The sequence below is a fragment of the Pelecanus crispus genome, chromosome 6 (genome assembly GCF_030463565.1).
Source record: "Pelecanus crispus isolate bPelCri1 chromosome 6, bPelCri1.pri, whole genome shotgun sequence".
NCBI lineage: Eukaryota > Metazoa > Chordata > Aves > Pelecaniformes > Pelecanidae > Pelecanus > Pelecanus crispus.
Window position 1 is genome coordinate 38,089,393 of NC_134648.1, and position 20,438 is coordinate 38,109,830.

Below are 20,438 nucleotides of genomic sequence, written 5' to 3' on the forward strand. Positions count from 1 at the left end.
CGTGCTGCGTTCTGTGATGTTAAGCACCTTTTTCCCTAAAAGACCTGAGAAGGGGACAAGCAGATGCAAACAAGTTTGATGATACAAAGTTATGAGGGATAGCAAGTATGAGTGTAACTGAAAAAAAAATGCAGAACTTAAAAGGACAAAAGTGGGTAATAATACGGTGATGAAATTCACTTTATTCAAAGTCACTGTAAATAAAATGAGCTAGGAAAATATAGTCATTTATAAATAGAACGATGAGATTTTAACAGACATAAGATCTGGCAGACAGATCCATGAAAATCACAGAAACACAGAATAGTTGAGGTTGGAAGGGATCTCTGCAGGTCATCTGGTCCAATCCCCATGCTCGAGCAGGGCCACCTAGAGCCAGTTGTACAGGACTGTGTCTAGATGTTTTTTGAATATCTCTAAGAGGGAGACCTCCCTGATCAACTTATAAAAAATATCAGCTCTATTATCAGTATCAACTCAAATCCTCTGGCAGTCAAAAAGATCAAATCAAAAGCCAGGATTTATGAAGGAAGGAATGGTTAAAGCAGAGTACATTATGGCATTATTTTAACCCATAGTTCAGTCACACCTTTTCATCCAACACAAGAAGAGGCCATCAAATGAAGCCCATTCACAAGGCAGGAGCTAAGCCAAAAAGAAAGGTGTTTCTTCACATCATGGACAACAGAACTCAGAAATTCCCTGCCAAAAAAGTGGCAGATGCTAGAATTTGCTCAAGTGGAGACTACACAAACATCTGTCAGAAAGATACAATGGGGATATACAAAGATAAACCTCTTTAGACTCATGAAATCTCCTGAGCTGAAGATAACTGGAGATTGGGACAGCATTAAAGTGGTATCATCTGATTGTTTTATTCTTACTTGTCCCTAGTTAACCATTTGTGGTCACTGTTTGAAACAAGGTATTGGGTTGGATGGATCTGAATCATTATAGCCTTACTCATCATATTATTCCAAAACCGTAGAGTCTTAGTGCTTCGAGCTCTGAGTGTATAAGGCTCATTTCCAGGATTAATTTCTTATCTGAATATTTTTTAAAGATACAGAACTTTGCAGTTCAGTTTCTACTGCCTAAAACTAGAGACTTCTCAAGTTGCCGCTCCCAGCCACTTACATATACTTGCCCACATCTAAGCACAGCAGTACACTCTCAGGACTTCTAGCTGAACTCCTGCAAAGAGGAAAGCCAGAAACACTTGCAAAATTTGACAAACACTTTATAATAATCCTTTAAGAGGCATTAAGAGTTAAAACGCTCAGGAAATAAGAATATCATTCTTTCTAGGCTGCTCTTAGGCCTTCTGTGCATCTTAGTCTAGGTTTAGCAGGGTCTGCTTAGAGTCTCTTTTTCTAATCAGATATATTGTGACAGTGATCTGTTGTTTCCTCCCCTCTAATCCTTTCTATCTTCTTTTGCCCTATACTGAAACAGAGATGCTGCTGTGTTTTTTGCACTTGAGGAAAAACATCTCCCTACAACTCAGCCAAAAGATGAGAATAGATGAGAAACAATCAAATGTGATGACTCCAGCATGATCTCAATAATAGTCCACAACAGTCTGATATTCGACTGCTAATAAATCACAAGTGTACTGTACGGCAACCAAACGTTCTGCAACCAACATTTAAAAAACAAGCAACAAAAAATGGAGCTAACAGCCAGTGGGAAGTCTATTGTAAGTAACAACTAATAAGTTAACATTCTGTGGTTTCAGTGTAAGTAGCATGCAAAGGAACAAAGTCTCAAAGGACACAATCTATGATTCTTCAACTTAATGCTACAATTGCATCTTTTTTTTTTTTTCTTGAACACACAGTGGATATTATTCAACAGAGACTTAACCTTTTCACACAAACATTCTCATATATCCACACTAAGATCACTTTGAAAGATCCATGGTTCATTGTTTTAATGTGGGAACTGAATTAAGGGCATTTGTTCAAACCAGTAAATTCTATTTCCTGATTTCTGTTCTAGGACCAGTAATCAAGTGTATACTTTCAGAATATATGGTCCTCCATGGAAGATTCCTATTGCAAAGGCAGATACCCTCCCTAAGTTAGAGGCACTTGAAGAACCATAGTTAAGTGAGCCTGACAGCCATAGTTTCTGTTCCCAAAATGCATGAGCAAGGTCATTGATCTCCTTTCTTTTCTACCTGAAGAAAAACTAAAGAGCAGACACATTACTCACTATCTTAAATAAAAAGTCTTTCTTTGCCATTTCTTGTATGTAAGGGGTACTATCCCTTTTACCACACCACAAGCCTCTGGCTTGGGGAAGGAGGTGAAAGGCAGGCCAGCAGATTAAGCTGTAACAGAAGCTGGGAGCAATCTGAATACTGGGCATGGTGACATCGATAACCAGCTAAGAGTTGCTAATGTTTTTCCAATTTTTAAGTTTTAACAAGAAACTGCAGTGCCTTACCAATCTTTCAAAGCTGCTGATGAGCCCCCCATATATATGCCTTATCTAAATTATGACTTGACAATTACAAAAGTCCTATCATCATAATTAATAGATTTATTGCCTCAATGTGTTTATTCTGAGTTCTAGCTTGTTTTTAAAAACAATTTGAAAACAAAATGAATTTTACTAATTCATCATTAACACTAGCTTAAATTGCTGACATTCCTCTCTTAAGACAAAAGTCCACTTGTGAGTACAATATAAATGCATGCCTAGAGGAAAGGAAGATTTCTTTTTAGAAAATAGTTCCTTCCTATGAATATTCACACCCTGAGTATGTATGACCAGATGCTCAAGGCCAGAGACTTTTAGCCTTGGCAACAGGCACATGCCTTGCACACCACCCCCCCTCTACATGCATATAAGAGGACTGGGGTATCTCAGGCACCCATTTCCTTTCACTCTCTCAATTCCAAATTTTCTCAGGGGTAAAGGAGGAGTGTACACATGGACTATGTATCTCAGCGTCTCCAGCTACAGTCAAGTATACAATATAATATAATGTAATATAATATAAATATTATATAATTTTTTCACTGTCCTTTGAATGACTTCATCCATATGCATATTTGTACTATGCATCATTCCAAGGAGAAGCCCACACCTGAAGAGATTATCTGAAATTTCTAGAAAAAGAGACACTGTAGAATTACTTGTCCAACCTGCATTTCTTGCGATCCAAAGCTCCAGTATATGAAATACGTAAAATGCTCTGTTCCAAGGACCAAACACGATGTGCCCTGAGGCTTTAGGAGTGAATCCTTCCTGATTCATGACAACAGAATCCGCATGAAGCCTGAAGAAGTGATACTTCCCAGATACTGAGTAGGTCCTACTACCATTAAAGAGAAAGCAGATACTAACAGATGAGTCACTGGAGAATAAAACCCTTTTTCATGCAGCATATGAGATTATTATAAGATTTAATATACAACCTAGTATCAAACCTAACAGGGCAAAATATGCTTTCAGGGCAGGATAAACCCTCTCCGGTGCTTTACAGAACATGCAATCATGTAAGAGGTGCCCTGAGTTAAAAAAATAGCTTTGCTGTCTAATCTCACACAACTCTTGATGAAATGATTAAGTCTGAAATGAAATTAACTGTTCTGGGTCTGTACAAGGACATACTACCAAACTGAGCAAACTGGAAATAGAAGAGGAGCACTTACTACCATTACTGTTTGGAAGACCAACCTCAGGTCAGTTGAACAATTCTGCACATGGTATTTAGATGGTGTTATAGAAACTTAGAGCTGGCAAAACCCAATCTTGATTCACAAAGTCAATGAGAAACTTCAGCAAAAATTTATGTTCTAAAGGAAGACCTTGGAGGAATTTGGCTTTTTGCCTTACTTATTCCTCAACATCCATAGTCACTACTATGGATTGAAAACTCACAAACATATGACACCAAAGGCAAAATTTCTGAGATTCACACTACACATCCACGTCACCATACACAGCAGTGAAAGCCAGCTGAGTTGCTCAAAGAGGGTCAACAAAGTGCTCATGCAGATGGTAGAGCAATTGCAAGCGCAGAACCCATCTTGCTTATTTAAGAGCACAAACATTCCTTCTGTGTTAGGGAATAGGGTATGAGAATGTATATGTACAGGAATACTGCTCAGAATAAAAAGTCAGTCCTTTCAAGTGTTTCAGTGTGTTTATGTGCACATATGTATGTTTGTGTGCATACGTAACCTAAGAAGATGCAGTAGTAGGAAGGAATATGAACACTTCTGCTACTAGTCCTTCCCTGCCAATAACAGAACCAGCTACAATAAATAATTTATTAGAGGAAGTAGAGCCAAAAGAACAATATATCTTCAAAATGAAACATGAAATAAGCAGAGGTGAAATAATAATGACAAATTGCTACTCAACTGAACGAGACAGAACTTGAGATAACTTCAGGATATAGGACTTTCCTGTCTTCCATTTACAAACAAGTTCTGTTTTGCTCTCAAGTAGCAAAGAGGTTGAACTAACCTCTCTAACAAACATTACAAGAAGGTATCTGTAACATTTTTTATTTCAGTGCTTCCTTTAATTAAAAGTAGTGGAACTTTGAGATACCAGTAATACATGCAACAGTTTATTTTCAGCTTTCCATTGCTAAAATGACTGCATGCAGTTATCAATTACTTAATGCACATGCATTATTTCTTAAATTGGTTAACCAACTAAATTATATTCTTCAAAGCATTATAAAGAAATGATCAACTGCTATATATGACAACCCTCTGTGGTTATGAACATGCTTCATTTCTCTGAAAATTCAGCATTTCAGAGAACCAGAAATGGTTCACATAGAGTATAGCACTTATTATAAGCTCTGGCAGTATTTACAAGTTAAATTGATTGAATGTATTAAAAATAATTTATTTCCTCTGCATAAAGGTATATAACAAAACATATTATACCCTATAAGTGTTCAAATACTTGCTGGATAATGCTTCTGAATCTGGTTGCAGGAATATGAAGAAAACTTGTTGAAACAGATTCTTAAGTCTCCTTTTCTGCTTGTTTTATGCCATTAGGCATGGTAAAGTAATAAGAAGACAGATATGAAATACGGCAAGCATATGGCATTTGCATATAAATAACAACAAATGTCATTTTAATTTACTCTTCTACAGAAAAGACAATCTTTCCATCTTTTTGTATTACAAAAACTATGAATTACAGTGCTAAATTTATCCATCATTCCTCTGTGTGTAGAATAACCTTGGTTCAACTACTTTTATGTTTCTTACAAGAACTAACTTCAATTCAAGAGTAAAAACTTTAATTGATTAACATCTGTCAAGCTTTGCACAACTTTCTTTTAATACAATATACACAATGGATATATACGTTATCAGCTGATACATACACCATATGAATCAAGTCCAACCAACCTCCACAGTGCCTTGCAACATATAGTGTCAGGCCTTTTTAAGAAGAAAGCTCATCAACCTATCTGCTCAGCATCAACCAAGAGAGAGCTTGGACTGTTTGGCCTAGAGAAAAGAAGGCTCAGGGGTAATCTCATCAATGTACATAAATACCTGAAAGGAGGGTGTAAAGAAAACAGAGTCAGGCTCTTTTCAGAGCCCAGTGACAGGTCAAGAGGCAATGGGCACAGAAGGAAACACAGGAGGGTCCATGTGAACAAAAGGAAACACTTTTACTGTGAGTGTGACTGAGCACTGGCACACATTGACCAAGGAGGCTGTGGAGTCTCCATCCCTGGAGACAGTCAAAACCCATCTAGACCTGGTCCTGGGCAACCTGTTCTAGGTGGCCCTGCTTTAGCAGGGAGGTTGGGCAAGATGACCTCCAGAGGTCCCTTCCAGCCTCAGCCATTCTGTAATTCTATGAATCACTGCCACAGGGCATTACAGATCTGAAAACAGAGGAATAAAGACTATCTGTTGGCTTACTCTTAAACACCATTAAACTAATTAACTTTAAATAAATTATTGTATTGTTTCAAGTTACTCAGTTCTCTGTTGTGCTTATTCAGCTGTGCTAGGTGGAAGGACTGTTTTCAGTGATGTAATACACATTCTCCCACACATATTGTTCCCAGATCTGTGGATTAAATTGTCTCTCATTTCATTAGTTTCAAGACATATACACAGACTTATCAAGTGTTTTGAGGTAAATATTTCTATTTTTAAGAAATGTTAATAGCTTAATATTATTTAGCTAACACACAGGGATATCCCAGTCGTCCTCCTCTATAATATTCTGCTGCAGAAATGAACATTAAAAAAATTTCTGCTAAATGACGTCTGTTCTTCTCGTGTATATTTAAGCAACATGAGAGCTCACTGTAAAGGGCAATGAGATTTATAAACTATAGAAAAAAAGTTTTCAGACAAACTGTTATCTAGACAGTATTTTTCTCTGCCCTCTGATTTTAGAGACACATGTTAAAGATTATAGAAGCAAAGAGCAATAAAAAAGATAGCAACACTAAATTCTGGAAGATTCTGTTAACTCAAGCATTTATGAATACAGAATTTGTACGTGTGAAAATAAAGATGTTCTTTCTGTTTAATTAGTCAAATAGATTGAATATTTCTTTAAATTCAGACAGGATATGGTCTTATCTCAGAACAAGTTATTAGTTTTTAATGAATCTATATATTCACCATCATGAGGTGAAATAAGTGAAAGCCATCCCTTTTTATACAAAAAACAACCGTGAAACCATTTTGTCACATATATCTTGGTACTGAGATGCATACAGCTTCTCACACAGCAAAGAAAAATGAAACGGAGTTAAGCTGTAAAGAAGAAAGGTTTTGCATTTAAAAAACCACCATAAATGGAAACTTCTCGAGTTTGGAATGCTTGAGTCTAGATTATTGTGCCATAATTAACTTTTCACATTACTTTGTAAAGAATATGCAAATTTTCAATCCCGGAGTTAATGATCTGTCCATAATCTTCCACCCATTTTAACTTTTTGTTTAACAATGCACCTAAGATATTCAGTATGTAGGATAATTGTTCTAAGAGGCAGAAGGAACTTAAACAGGTAGTCTCCTTCTTCAGTTCGCTATAAAATTTTATTAGAAAATACACTCTTGTTGACTGCATACACCTTTAACACTTGCATCACGGAAGTATTTATGTGGAAAGAAAACTTACTAGGAGATTTCTCTTCTTCCTCCTTAGGTTCTACTTTTTCTGCTCTTGGTGGACCTTTGATTTTGTACATTAATGAACGGAGTTTGCCAGTCAAGGAGGAATCTTCCTCTTCCTCTTCCTCCTCTTCTAGTGGAATACCTTAGCAGATAATAAAACTGGTTAGAAACAAAACTTAACCTGTGACCATTAACTCCTTCAATATTTAAACAATAGCAAAATATCTGGAGGAATTTTTTTTAACCAGAAAATTCCATACAGGAAAAAAAAATGTAGTAAGGCCAGCAGGTTTAACACGTTAGCTACAATAGTACATCTCAAATTATGTTTATTTCGGTACACATACTTCTTATATCCAGAATTATAGTATTACTTTTTCAGTATTATGACCAAAGAGGTGGTATTTTTTGAAGATTCTACTATGGCAATTAATTTTGACTCAGAGTCACATTTGATTAAGTATGTGATCCTTTGTTTCATATTGCAGAATGTAAGCTAAAGAAACAAATGTATGGCTGTCTCTCACAATATAGTACAATTTTTCAGTCGAGATACTTAGCAGTCATAAACAAACATATTAACTGAATCTAAAACTGTAAGAAGGCAGATGGTTCAGAGTTTACACCAGTAATAACATGTTTTTTTGTGGAAATGGATACAATGAGATGGGATGTCATTTTACAGCGGAGATGGGATGTCATTTTACAACATAGTTTAATACAGTTCAGTTCACTACATTGCTTCACAACCATTCAAAGCATTTTCAAATCTTTCACACCTCTTAGTGATGAGCAGATACCACATGTATTATGTGCAGAAGCACAGAACATCTAAGCAGGTTCCCTTCAGACCAGAGCTAATTGTGCCAAGCTGAAATGTAAGCTTTTGCTGTTTGGCTGCTGGTCAAAGTGAAATTGTGAAAAGGAAAAGATTTCCAGACAGAATACTAAAGAGATACAAGCTGGAGCAGAGGGAGAAGAATAAACTGCAGAGGCTAAAACTGGTATTAAAAAAAGAAACTAAGAAGAAAAAAAGAACTGAAATGTGGTATCGGGTTGGAGAAGCTTTGCCACTGGCAGCTACCAAGGGGAAGGAGTGACTAAGTGACTAGGAAGAAGAAAATTCAGAGGCAGTGGGAGACAATGAGAGAACTAGAAATTGAAATTAGAGACTACATAGGGAATTTACGGAATAGGAAAAGCAAGACTGGCTGGGCAAAATGAAAAGCTAAGAATGAAGGAAGGCTACAGTCAGAGTCTGGAAAAACTAAGAACAGGAAATGTAGCCAATAAGGAGAGGAAAGAGAAAGCAGACAAGGATGTTAAAGAAAGCAAGAAACTGTCTGGCACTGAAAAAAAAAGCTAGGCCCTGCAAGCAAGAGAGAGACACTGGGAGGACAACTCTTGAGAAGCTGAAATGGACAGCCAAGAAGAAAAGCACTGGGATGATGAGTTTAGACAGTGTTGGACTGGAGGAGATGGGGTCTGTGACTGCTCCAGGTGGGGTCTCATTCACTGTTCCATATCATTCATTGCTCCATATCATTCATTATTCATTCTGCATCCTCTTAGAGTTGCAATCCATTCAGAAGCTGACCATCTCATGTTGCTACTGGCAATCACTTAATTCAAGTGGCAGAGGTCTGCACTGAAACAGATGGTTCCAACCCAGATCAGTGTCAATTTGATATTAAGCAATAAAATCTGTTTGTTTTGTTTATAACCAAGAAATTACACAGAAAAATTATGATAGTCGCTATTATTTTCCTGACAAAATTAACCACTCACAGTTAGGACATGCTAGGATTAAGACTGCCTGAGTAACTTTAATTCAGACTATTTGCGTATATTCATTATGAAGCAGCCTTTAATTACTTGATTGCATATTTTTCCACTTAGACCACAAAGTATACTTAGTATTAAAAAGCTGATCAAATATTCCAAGCATATCCATTTTATCTGCAGCTGTGATTGCTTAGTACAGATTTTCAGGACTAAGTCAGGACACAGATAATGAGGACCATTTATCCACAATGACCACCTATGATAAATCTGTACAAAGTAATGAATAAGGTTTTGTTTAGAATCTGGAGGATCATTCAACTATTTTAATCATGAGACTGTGCTTTCTCTATCTTCAATTCTGTCTCTCATTCAACATACTCATTTATAATGTAGTAAACAATAATAAAAGTACACCCCTAAAAAGAAAAAAAATGACAATCAGTAGGGTTTGACCTCTTCAAAAGATGGAGAGTGATCGGGAGCTAAACTAACTCAGTAATAATATCAGCAACAGGATTTCAAGGTAAAATAAATATATTGCAGAGTTAAGACATTTCCAAGTAAGCTGGGGGTCTTCCATAATCTTCACCCTGGAGTTTCAGAGAACTCTGATGCCAAATAGGCATTACCTTTGAAAACCAGAGGTCAGATCAAGTATGAACAATGGAGATGATGGTATCTATCTTAATAAAAACGGAGAGAAAGAGGAGTAGCTATTAGGATATTAACTATTCACTTTAACTCCTGGAAGAAAAATGCTGGAACGAAAGGCAGTTTTTGGTAAGCACTTAGAAGCAAGGATGAATAACAATCAACACAGGATTGTCAAAATCAAATTACTTTAAACCAACTAAATTTTCACCTATAATGTAGCTAGCCTTAAACATATAAATCTTGATTTTAAGGAATTCTGATACTATCTTATACAATATCCTCAGAAATAAGCTGATGAAACACAGCCTAGATAACCACTGACCTACTCATCTTTGGCTGAGGCTAAGGCTGAGGTAGTTAAAAAATGGTAATTGGCTTATCATGAAATCACAGCTTGATGGTTACTGGAGATTCTAATAGGGTACTATTAGCAAAATAGCAACACAAGATGATAGCAGAAGCCTTAACAATACAAGCATAGAATGGTATGGGAGGCACCATGGCTACAAACAGAAATCACAAGCTCATAATTTCAGGTCACTAAAAGAATGCAATTCCGTGAACTGGGTAAAACTGGGTTTAGGGATAACCAGTGAAGAATGAACTAGCAGACTGTATTAGCAAACATTTAAAAGTGACCTCAAGCAAACAGAAGGAGGAGGAGGAGGAAGAAAGTGTTAAGATTACCATGTTCTTCCTGGTAAGAACTTGAGACGCTGTCAATTCACTGTAATGACCCTGTCCCATTCTTCTTTAACAAGATGGGTGCCATCAACCATAAGACCAAGAAATGCACTGAAGAGTGACTACCAATATATCTACCAAGTAGGCAGATATGAAAAACCTTGTGTATATAATTTTTAACTGCATAATTATTGGGAATGAGCAGTAATAACTGGATGACTCAGACTAAAAAGTGATAGCATCGTTGTAAATGGACTAAAAATTCTATGATTGTCTTGATTAGACTAAGACCTCAATAGACCAACAGAAGATTTTCGGCATCACATATGAAATATGAATCTTTAACCCACATAAATTGCACAGGGTATCTGATATAGCTCACCCTTGAGGATACCCTAAGGAAATTCAAATTCAATGACTGGGGCAACTCAAGCTGTAATCTGGAGTACAACAGTGTTTTATAATGATTGACCGTTGCAATTATGTATATACCAGGAAACTAAGCTAAAGGAGCAGCAGCACCCCTCATCCAGCGTTTTTATTAAATTTTCTATTGCTCAACTTCACAGCAATAATGTTCTTTCAATACCTTTTATCTGCTTGTACACATACACATACCTAGATAAATCTTTTAAGGTAATCCGACCTTCTTGTTTGGATCATTTTTATTTTGTCTAATTAAGTCTAAAATTGATGTATAAACAGAGTAATTATGGATAATATTTAACAGATATATAACAATGAAACTTAAAACCACGCACAGGTTTCCCATATTTTTGTAATATGCACCAAAGTCTGTCAGGAAGGTCACCATGTAGACAGTAATACATCTAACAAAAAAACCTCATACTAGTATTTTTTTTGAACTGATCTGTTCTTTTTTCATGTAAACTGTCAAAAACAAACAAAAAACATAACAAAACCTTGTCACTCACCACAGTGAATTAGAAGATCATCATGAAATTCATATAGCTCATCCCGAATCTCCTCTGGACAGGGACAATCTTCTCCCAGTTGAAAATTCAGCAACATATTAATCTTCAAGGGAATTAAAATGTAGTTAAAACACTGAGAGAGCCTAAGATATATTCTAATATATAGACATACTTTACCTTTTTATAATCAAATTAACATAAAACATAGATTTCTAATACAGCTTAAAGGAAATACTAAAGCAACAGTCTTTGTAAGCTTTAATTACAATTAATATCAAAATACAGTTACACTTAATAATAATAATAAAGCTATTTCCTGCAAGTAGAAGAGACTATTTCCAACATACAGATGTCAGCAGAACACGAACTTCATGCTAACTTTTATCAACTAAAATTATCAAATTATCACCATCTTGCAGAACTGGATGAATCTCAGCTCCTCAGCATTTAGCAGTAATGTTCAATTTTTCTGTAGTGTTGAGAAATCCTATGTCAACTTTGGTTTAGAGCTTAAATTCTGGAGTACAGGTATAAGCATTCTTACATTCAGTATTTTGTGGCATGTTAGTAAATTTTATTTCAATTTTGGTTCTCTAGCAGTTCCAATGGTAGTTTAGAAGCCAGAACTCTTATTTTTCCATCACAAAGATTTTTTTTTTATCTTTAGATCGAACCATTTGTTTAATATTACCTGTTCTTGAGGAGGAGACCGAAATTCTTTAGTCTTCTTGGCAGTCAAAGCAGCAGACATGTTCAAGGCTTGCATGAGTTCATTGTACCTGTATTTCTGATTATATTGCAATTTTGATACGTAACAGTCTGCAAATGATACAATTGCTTCCACTCTGTGTTGTAGTTCACAGTCACAGAAATAATTGAGTAAATGACACATCTAGGACAGAAAAAACAGACTTAAGTTCGACAGTTTAACAAACTCTTGTTGAGGAAAAACTACAGCGGATACTATACACTGCAACAGACTGTAAAAATGAGAGAATTTTTTCCCATATTTTTCTTTTAACACTGTAAAGGTGACAAATTTATACAGTTTTACTATCTGATCGATAATACCATATGGCATTCACTGTCTTCTACTCCATGCACTCAAAACATGTAGAAATCAATAGAATCATAGAATAGTTTGGGTTGGAAGGGTCCTTTAAAGATCACATGGTTCAACCCTCCCTCTTCTAAAATATACCTATGAAATAAGTAAATATTTGCATATCTATTTTGAGCATAGATACATGTAGAAAGAATTGCATTACCATCAAATTTGGTTATTAATGTGAGGTTATAAGGCAAAGTGGAATAAAGATCTTTAGGATTTCAAATCTTACAAACTAGAGAACAGACAAAAAGCACTACCCTTCTTTCATCAATAGCAGAACATATGTAATACATTTATATTAAATGGTCACCTGAAGCTTAACCGATTCTGGTAATCTTGTCTGCAATAAGCCCTTTGCAGGAGCTTTCGTTTCTTTTATTGCTTTCTCCCCAGCTTCTACAGCTTTTTCTTCAACTTGAGTAACTTCTTCCTTCTCTGTCCTCTCTTCTGTCTCTTCCTTGTGATCTCCAAACACATTTGGATCAATGAGGAGTAACACCTGCTTCACATCATCATCATCAAAAACCCCCATTATGAGCAATGTTGCTATCAGTTTAAGAACAGGAACAAACTGGAATGCAATGTGTCCTCCAACAGGGTCTCGTATATGAGTACCACTACACTGTACTGCCTCTGTTAGCATACTTATGGCCTTGGATTTAAGTGTATCAAGGGGTATCTCTGGGCTGGATGTCTGATGTTCTTCACTGGTCACAATAAAACATGGAGTAGAAAAATTAAAGCCTGGTTTCAGACAAGTGCTAAGCCCTACTCCAGGTAAACCATGCTTCTTTGTTTCATCAGGATACAATTTAATAGTTCGAGTTTCATCTGTAACTGGAATGATAAATTCATTGTTCATCATGAGCTTGGCTTGCTTGGCGTGCTCCAGATGAATACTAATGAGCAAGTCATAGAATCCAGAACGTAGGAGTCCAGGTAGATATTGATTATCTATTGTATAAAATAGCTGAGATATGTCCACATGGCTACAAAGTGCATAAGCAACTCTAGTGTTACCTAGAGCACTAACTGAGCTATAGAGTTTTAAAGTGTGGTAGTGAAACTTCATCAAATCTTCTTGTTCACATAGTTCCAAAATATCAACGCATCTGTTACCAAATAAAGAAACAGAACAGCAGTCAATTTCATGAATAATAATTTTGTAAAAGAAAAGTTTTATAATCTCTACCCATTTTGGTCAGTTCCATTTTAAACCATTAATATTAAGGTTGATACTGACTGATCTTAACATGTGCATCACTAAACCACAGTAAATGGTGGTAATAATTTGATGAGATTTTTTAGAATAATTTACAATTAGTGCTCCATAGAAAAAAAAGGAAAAATGTAAGATAGACAAGCTTCTTTGGAAGCTGTGGTAAATTAGAGCTTGTTTTTAAGAGAAATGTGTTTGGAATGCTGAAACTCTGTGGTAACAGTGTCACTAAACAGTGCCTTTATGGTTTATTGAGGATTACTGTTTAATTTTTTCCACAAAACACAGTATTTTTTACTCTTTTCTTGAATTCAGTTTTACTAACAATAAATAAAATTGGTTATTGAATTATTAAAAGAAGCTGCAAAATAACTCATAAAAGTACAGCAGTTAAATTATTTTTATGCTATGCTTTTGCTTATAGTTTGATTTGTCACTGGTTATGATATTGGGTATTTGGATACATCTTTATTATCCTCACTCTGAAGATAAAACCTAATGAAAATCTAAGAAAGTCAGGATCTTGTCAATAAGAACATAAAAACTTAATTCATGTAAATTCAGAGCAGATGAAATAGGAACAGAATATATGTTTTTATTACAGGAAAAAATCAGCAAAATAGGACTTGCATGTTCTTTATATTTGTTTTTTTTCAAGCTGAGAAAATTTGTTTAAAGACAGATTTAAGAGAAATTATTTTGTAATTTAAATAAAATCAAATTGTCATGTTTTCTCTTATGTATGCAAATGTCATTACATGGCATTAAAATTATTCAGCCTACGTAAATTTCTCAAATATGATATTATAGCAGATAAGATCAGAAATTATAAACAACTCTATTGTAAATATTCTCCAAGGTTGGTTGAACCAATATCCAGATATCAGCTTTCAATACATTTTGTCCACATCAAGTCACTGTAGTTCCTTCTAAATATACCTATTTTCTTCTGGGATATGAAGTGCCATCATCTGCAGAGGTTCCAAACACTGCACAACCCAGCCATGACGTTCACTGACACGCTCAGTTTCTACTTTTAGAAAGCTGTTTGGCATCCTGCTCCATAAAACAGGTGTAATTGTTTGCACATCGAGGCGAGGGGGACACTGAGGAACAGGGTTTCTTTCTTCACTTTTAAAAATTGCAGCTGATAAAGGCATGGTATTCTGAAACAAATAAGTGTATTAAAATTATTTTTGTAACATCTGATTATGAATAAATCTATAATACAAAAGGAAGTATAATTTATTGATAACAAAGAACTCATAGAAATGTGTTAAGTTATTGCAATAAACAAAATCCATTTAAAAAAATCCCAACATTAAGGATGTTCTCCCCAAATAACTTTAGTTTATTTTGACAAATGCAGTTTAGATTTGTTGAACAATTAACTTCATATAATAATTACATTTACAGAAGGAAATGTAAAAGTGAAATAAAAAGTTGCGCCATTGATTCAATCTTCCTCAACAAATTCAACTGAGCAGGAATTTCCATGGAAATAAACAGACTTACAAGAGCACCATTACAGAAAATATTTTGTACCTTTAATTTACCAAGTTCAAACTGAACCAAGTTAGTGCTTGTAGGCTGCACAAAAGTTGCTGGAAAAAGCTTTGTGTTTGGTTCAACCTGGAAGAGAAATGAGATTATAAAATTTAAAAAATTAATAAATCAACAAGAATGTCCTCCGAGAATATGATATAAAATAAACACTATATAGCTTACACTTCATTATCAAATAACTGCACACTGTATTAAAGTGTTGATTAGTGTCTACCTATAGTTTACCTCTAATACAGTAAAGCATTTGCTGAGTTACCTTTATAGGCCCACCTAACTTTCAGGCAGGTGTGTCTGCTGCCTTACGTGCTCTCAACACCTATAACAAGAACTTTGGTAACACTACATGTTGATTCTTCTCAAACATATCCAAATCCAACGCCTCATTCTAGAGCAGCTCCTTAAAGATCCAGCCCCTTCACAGCTACATTTGGCTCTTGCTCTAGGAAAAGCACCCCCAACACAGACCGAGGGTAGAATACAGCTTTTTAGACCACCACACATGTTTTAGAGTTCTTTCACATTCTTTGTTGGACAAAATAACTCACTACTAAAAAAGCTCAAAAACAAATTTCTAAGAGAGAGGGAACCAGAGCAGGTAAGAAGAAGGTAAGAGTGAATTGTTTCATCAGGAATTTCCTATTAAGATTAGTGAATTTCTGATCCATACTCCAAAAGTAGAAGAATGTAATTTTTTTAAAGGTCTGAAAAATCTCTTTATTTCCAGGCTTAGCATTTGTCTCCAGTCTTACAAAATCACAGTGAATCACACTGAATCACAGTGCTGCAGTTTTAAAGTATTCGGTTGGGCTTGGGATTTTTTTTGACAGCTACATTATCGTCATTTCCCCATTAGAGCTGGACTCAAAGTACCTTTCAGAGTAGTAATACCAGTTTATTCTGAAGAATTCTCTACAAGATCACCCACCCCTACTGCTATGAAAAAAAGAATTAAAAATATACTTATAGAATAGTATATTATTAAAAAGATTTCAGTGCTCCAGGGTAGCTGAAAAAAGGTACACTCCATACAATCAATTCAAGGTTTAAGGAGTTCAATTAAATATCTTGATCACATTGTGTGTTTTGTGTATTATGTGTATACATTATACATACTAAGTACAATTACAATATTCATGCTGTGAAGAAACGCAACTCCTAACTCTGAGGATAGCAAACTATCAAGAATTGCAAAACAATAAACTGAGAGTCCAAAAAAGAAATTAAAAAATGCATATTCTTTTAGATGGGAAAACAGCTCCAAAACACAACAGAACTTAAACAACATGTAAAATAATACTATATACTGAAAACTCTGTATGCAAAATAAAGTGTTTGCAGAACGATGACTGTTGGGATAGACAAAATAAACTAGGGCCAGGTATGTACATTCTAATCTTTTTGATAAGGAAAAAATGCACAAACCCAAATCCAGAAACAAAAGGTATCCTTGACTGAAACACATTACTGTGTCTTCTATTTCATTAAAGCCTGAAAGTACCTGACTGAGACAATATAACTCTCAGCCTCTGACCAAAGATAGGTATTTCCTAATAATAGTAATGGAATTTCTAATTTCTAATCTTGTTTGAAGATCAGAAAACCATTACTAACTCAGAATAAAATGTCTTGTAAACCAATATTTAAGATCTCCTTTCTGCTACGAATACCTTAACGTTGGCCTGACAATTAATGACAAAATCTCAAATATATATGTATATACTATCTTTCATTTACTTTTCCATTATTGACAGTGGGTTTTTTTTCTGAATATCACCACGGCATTCAATAGCTAGATCAAGAACTACAGCAAAAATCATTTCTTCTCCTCAATATGTTGACCTGTGGGCATTTTAGAATGAAAACAACATACAAATATTGTCCCTCTGCTTAAGAAAACTGAGAAGCACAAATGGTTACAAGGTTAGAATAATTATCCTGCAGCCTGTAGACCAGGCAAATATCAGTCTTCTGCTGCAATTTGCTTGAGAGATTAGATCTACTAAAATATTGTAAACATTTTATTTTATGGTAAAAATATTCAAGACATGAAAATGAAAACTACATAAGACTGTTTTCACTACTTTCAAAAATAGAGAAAAGATTTAAATTGCGGAGAAGGACTTGGGGGTACTGGTGGATGAAAAGCTGGACATGAGCCAACAATGTGCACTTGCAGCCCAGAAAGCCAACCGAATCCTGGGCTGCATCCAAAGAAGCGTGGCCAGCAGGTCGAGGGAGGTGATTCTGCCCCTCTACTCTGCTCTGGTGAGACCCCACCTGGAGCACTGCATCCAGCTCTGGGGCCCTCAGCACAAGAAGGACATGGACCTGCTGGAGCGGGTCCAGAGGAGGGCCACCAAAATGATCAGAGGGATGGAACACCTCTCCTACAAGGACAGGCAGAGAGAGTTGGGGTTGTTCAACCTGGAGAAGAGAAGGCTGCGAGAAGACCTTATTGCGGCCTTTCAGTACTTAAAGGGGGCCTACAGGAAAGATGGGGAGAATCTTTTTAACAAGGCCTGTTGTGACAGGACAAGGAGTAATGGATTGAAACTAAAGAAGAATAGATTTAGACTAGACATAAGGAAGAAATTTTTTACAATGAGGGTGGTGAAGCACTGGAACAGGTTGCCCAGGGAGGTGGTAGAGGCCTCATCCCTGGTAACATTCAAGGTCAGGTTGGACGGGGCTCTGAGCACCCTGACTGAGTGAAAGCTGTCCCTGCTCACTGCAGGGGGGTTGGGCTAGATGACCTCTAAAGGTGCCTTCCAACCCAAAGCATTCTATGATTCTATGAAAGTTGAGAAATATTTCACCCTCAGAGGTAACACTCCTGTTGGAATATACCATTGTATCTTTACAGGAAGTGCTGGGTGTTCTCATTTTTCAACAGACCAGATGCTAACAGGTTTATTGAAAAACATCTTCAAAAGCAACTCCAGGTATTTTTTTCCGTGGAAAAGAGAAGAAACAGAAGAGAAATAATCGTATTTTCTGAGATTATTTTAAATTTAGTACAAAGAACATGCTTATATTAACTGCACGCCATAAGAGGAAACAACTGAAAATCGTTTTTTACACTAAAAGCAGTAACAGCCATCTTCTACACCTGTATTTTCCTAGATTTCTTTGCAAAATTAGAAAAACAGGTAAAGGCTGTTCTGTGGAGAAAAAAAAACCCACCAAACATCCATGGTTTTGTTTAGAAGCTGTTACATGCACTTTCATCTCCTGTTTTCGTTTCCCAGGATGTTGACATTTAATATCTTCCCAGCATGGCCCTGAAGTCTCTGACCATTCTTACAAAATATACCAAAATCACAGCTGCTAGATCATCTCCCACCCCCATTTACAGTCTATCTGCAACCCTGCCACATTCATTTTCAATGGAGTCAGTATGCAAAGTTCTATTAAATTTAGTTCAATAATATTTAAGTTTTATCTGTATTACAGATTTGTGGGGTTTTTGTTGACATAGAAGAAAGCAATGCATTGTTCCTAACACTGGATAATCTCTTCCACAGTGGATACTCTACTATGGATAACTGATCTCACTAACAGCAAATCTCATCAATCTGGTGCTGAAAACTTCTGTCATCTACTGATCCATTTGCATAATGACTCAACATTTTGAGAACATTAATAGTGTTTAGGGCCCACCCTCATTTGTTTTGCCTTTGCACATTAATGCATATTTGAATTTTGTGGTTTCAAACTTATCAAATCACAAGATCTCCAAATCATAGCTACTGCAGAAGACACAAACGCTGGCAATAATAAACGAAATTTATTTTGTCAATCCATACCAAAAATTACTGTATGTAAAGTCTAATTTTGATCTTATGCTGATTTAAGTAATTATTTCCTCTATATCATATAGCAGATTTAGTTGACAAAAAATATTTTCAAGTATAATTAACATTATAAATCAAGATTCTGAACCATAAGAATTGAGCAGTAAAAAAAATATTTTTCTGAACATATCTACCAATAGTCCTTCCTCAACATCTGAAACAACTGTAAGTAGTTGGAAAAATGTATCCTTACAAAAGAGAGGGAGAGAAGAAGTGGGATAAAACAGTATAAGAAAACATGTTATTGTCACATGAATAGTGTTCAGTTAGCTTTCTGAACAAGAAAAAACAAGTTTACAATAGCATCAAAACAACCAGCTTACTAGATACCATCCTGAAAATCTGATAGTACCTGATAACAAGTGCCAAGCTCTTTTCCATTGGCTGTGAATGACAACATTCCAGTAGCCAGGTCAACAAAGCATCCAATTTCTAAATCAACATTACTGCGACCTGATCTTTGGGAATTAGCAATTACATCTCCTCCCCAAACCATATAGCAATTGCTGCGCTTCACACTGAAAGAACAAGAAGAACAAAGAAAACAAATCATAGGTCACACTGAACTTGACTAAGTATTCAGTGAAGTTGTACTTTTCATTGAAGTAATAGTTAGAGATCCTCAAAGGTGCCTGTGCTGCTATTAGTTTTATTTTCTCATTAACAACCCCCCTTTTTTTAATAATGTAAGCATCGTGGGTAAGGAATCAGACTAAGTGCACCTTTTTTTTTTTCCTTTTTTATAATTATGAAACAATTTCACATGCTTCTGTGTGCTTATGTAAGATACATTAAAACAAATAACAGGTTAATCCACAGTGACCAAATATGGATGTTAAAAGAAAGAAGCATCACAAAACAGTCTTTCAAACAGAACATTAATGATAAATATCCTCACTTTAACAAGTGTATGTAAAACACATTCATATATAAATAAACACAGAACACTCCTACTCCATAATAAATTTTCTTATTAGTTTTAATTAGTGTTTAAAATATCATCAAGCTTGTGAATAATTCACTTTTGAACAACAGTATTAAAATACAATCTTTAACAAGTGATAAATAAAACCATACCTTTCATGAACCCTGCCCCTCTCATCACCTAAAGTAACTGTCACTGTACAATTTTTATTTAGGTCAAAATTCTCACTGTAAAAATGATAGTCTGGTGTTACCCAGCCAACCCAGACAGAGGACGGGTCTTGGCCAGCAAATATCCGTAGTGAATAAAAACACTGAAAAGAGGAAAAGAACATATTAGTAATAGAAATCTACATTATTTTATCAAGTAATACTCAAATAATGATTAAAACCCTTCTATATTTCAAACTTTAATAATAGTAATTCACATTCTCTTACTAAGTCATTTAAAATACTCATAAACTAAAAAAACAGACTACTAGTTTAAGATAGTGAGGTTTATGCCTCAAACCATACAACTCTGGGCCTTACTATTTATAGTGTGTTATATAATAGCAAATGATTAAAAAG

At 35.5% G+C, this 20,438-nt stretch overlaps 1 protein-coding gene across 1 annotated transcript in view; it reads right to left on the reverse strand.

Moving 5' to 3' along the window:
• Positions 1 to 20,438, reverse strand: part of RYR3 (ryanodine receptor 3) — a 203,530-nt gene that overhangs the window by 108,047 nt on the left and 75,045 nt on the right. Inside the window, exons 31-38 of the mRNA XM_075713037.1 lie at positions 20,022 to 20,182; positions 19,297 to 19,462; positions 15,070 to 15,156; positions 14,464 to 14,690; positions 12,616 to 13,417; positions 11,886 to 12,086; positions 11,195 to 11,297; positions 7,141 to 7,278 (exon numbers count right to left, since the gene is read on the reverse strand). Of these exons, the coding sequence (XP_075569152.1) occupies positions 7,141 to 7,278; positions 11,195 to 11,297; positions 11,886 to 12,086; positions 12,616 to 13,417; positions 14,464 to 14,690; positions 15,070 to 15,156; positions 19,297 to 19,462; positions 20,022 to 20,182 (1,885 nt within the window). The remainder of the gene's footprint in view (positions 1 to 7,140; positions 7,279 to 11,194; positions 11,298 to 11,885; positions 12,087 to 12,615; positions 13,418 to 14,463; positions 14,691 to 15,069; positions 15,157 to 19,296; positions 19,463 to 20,021; positions 20,183 to 20,438) is intronic.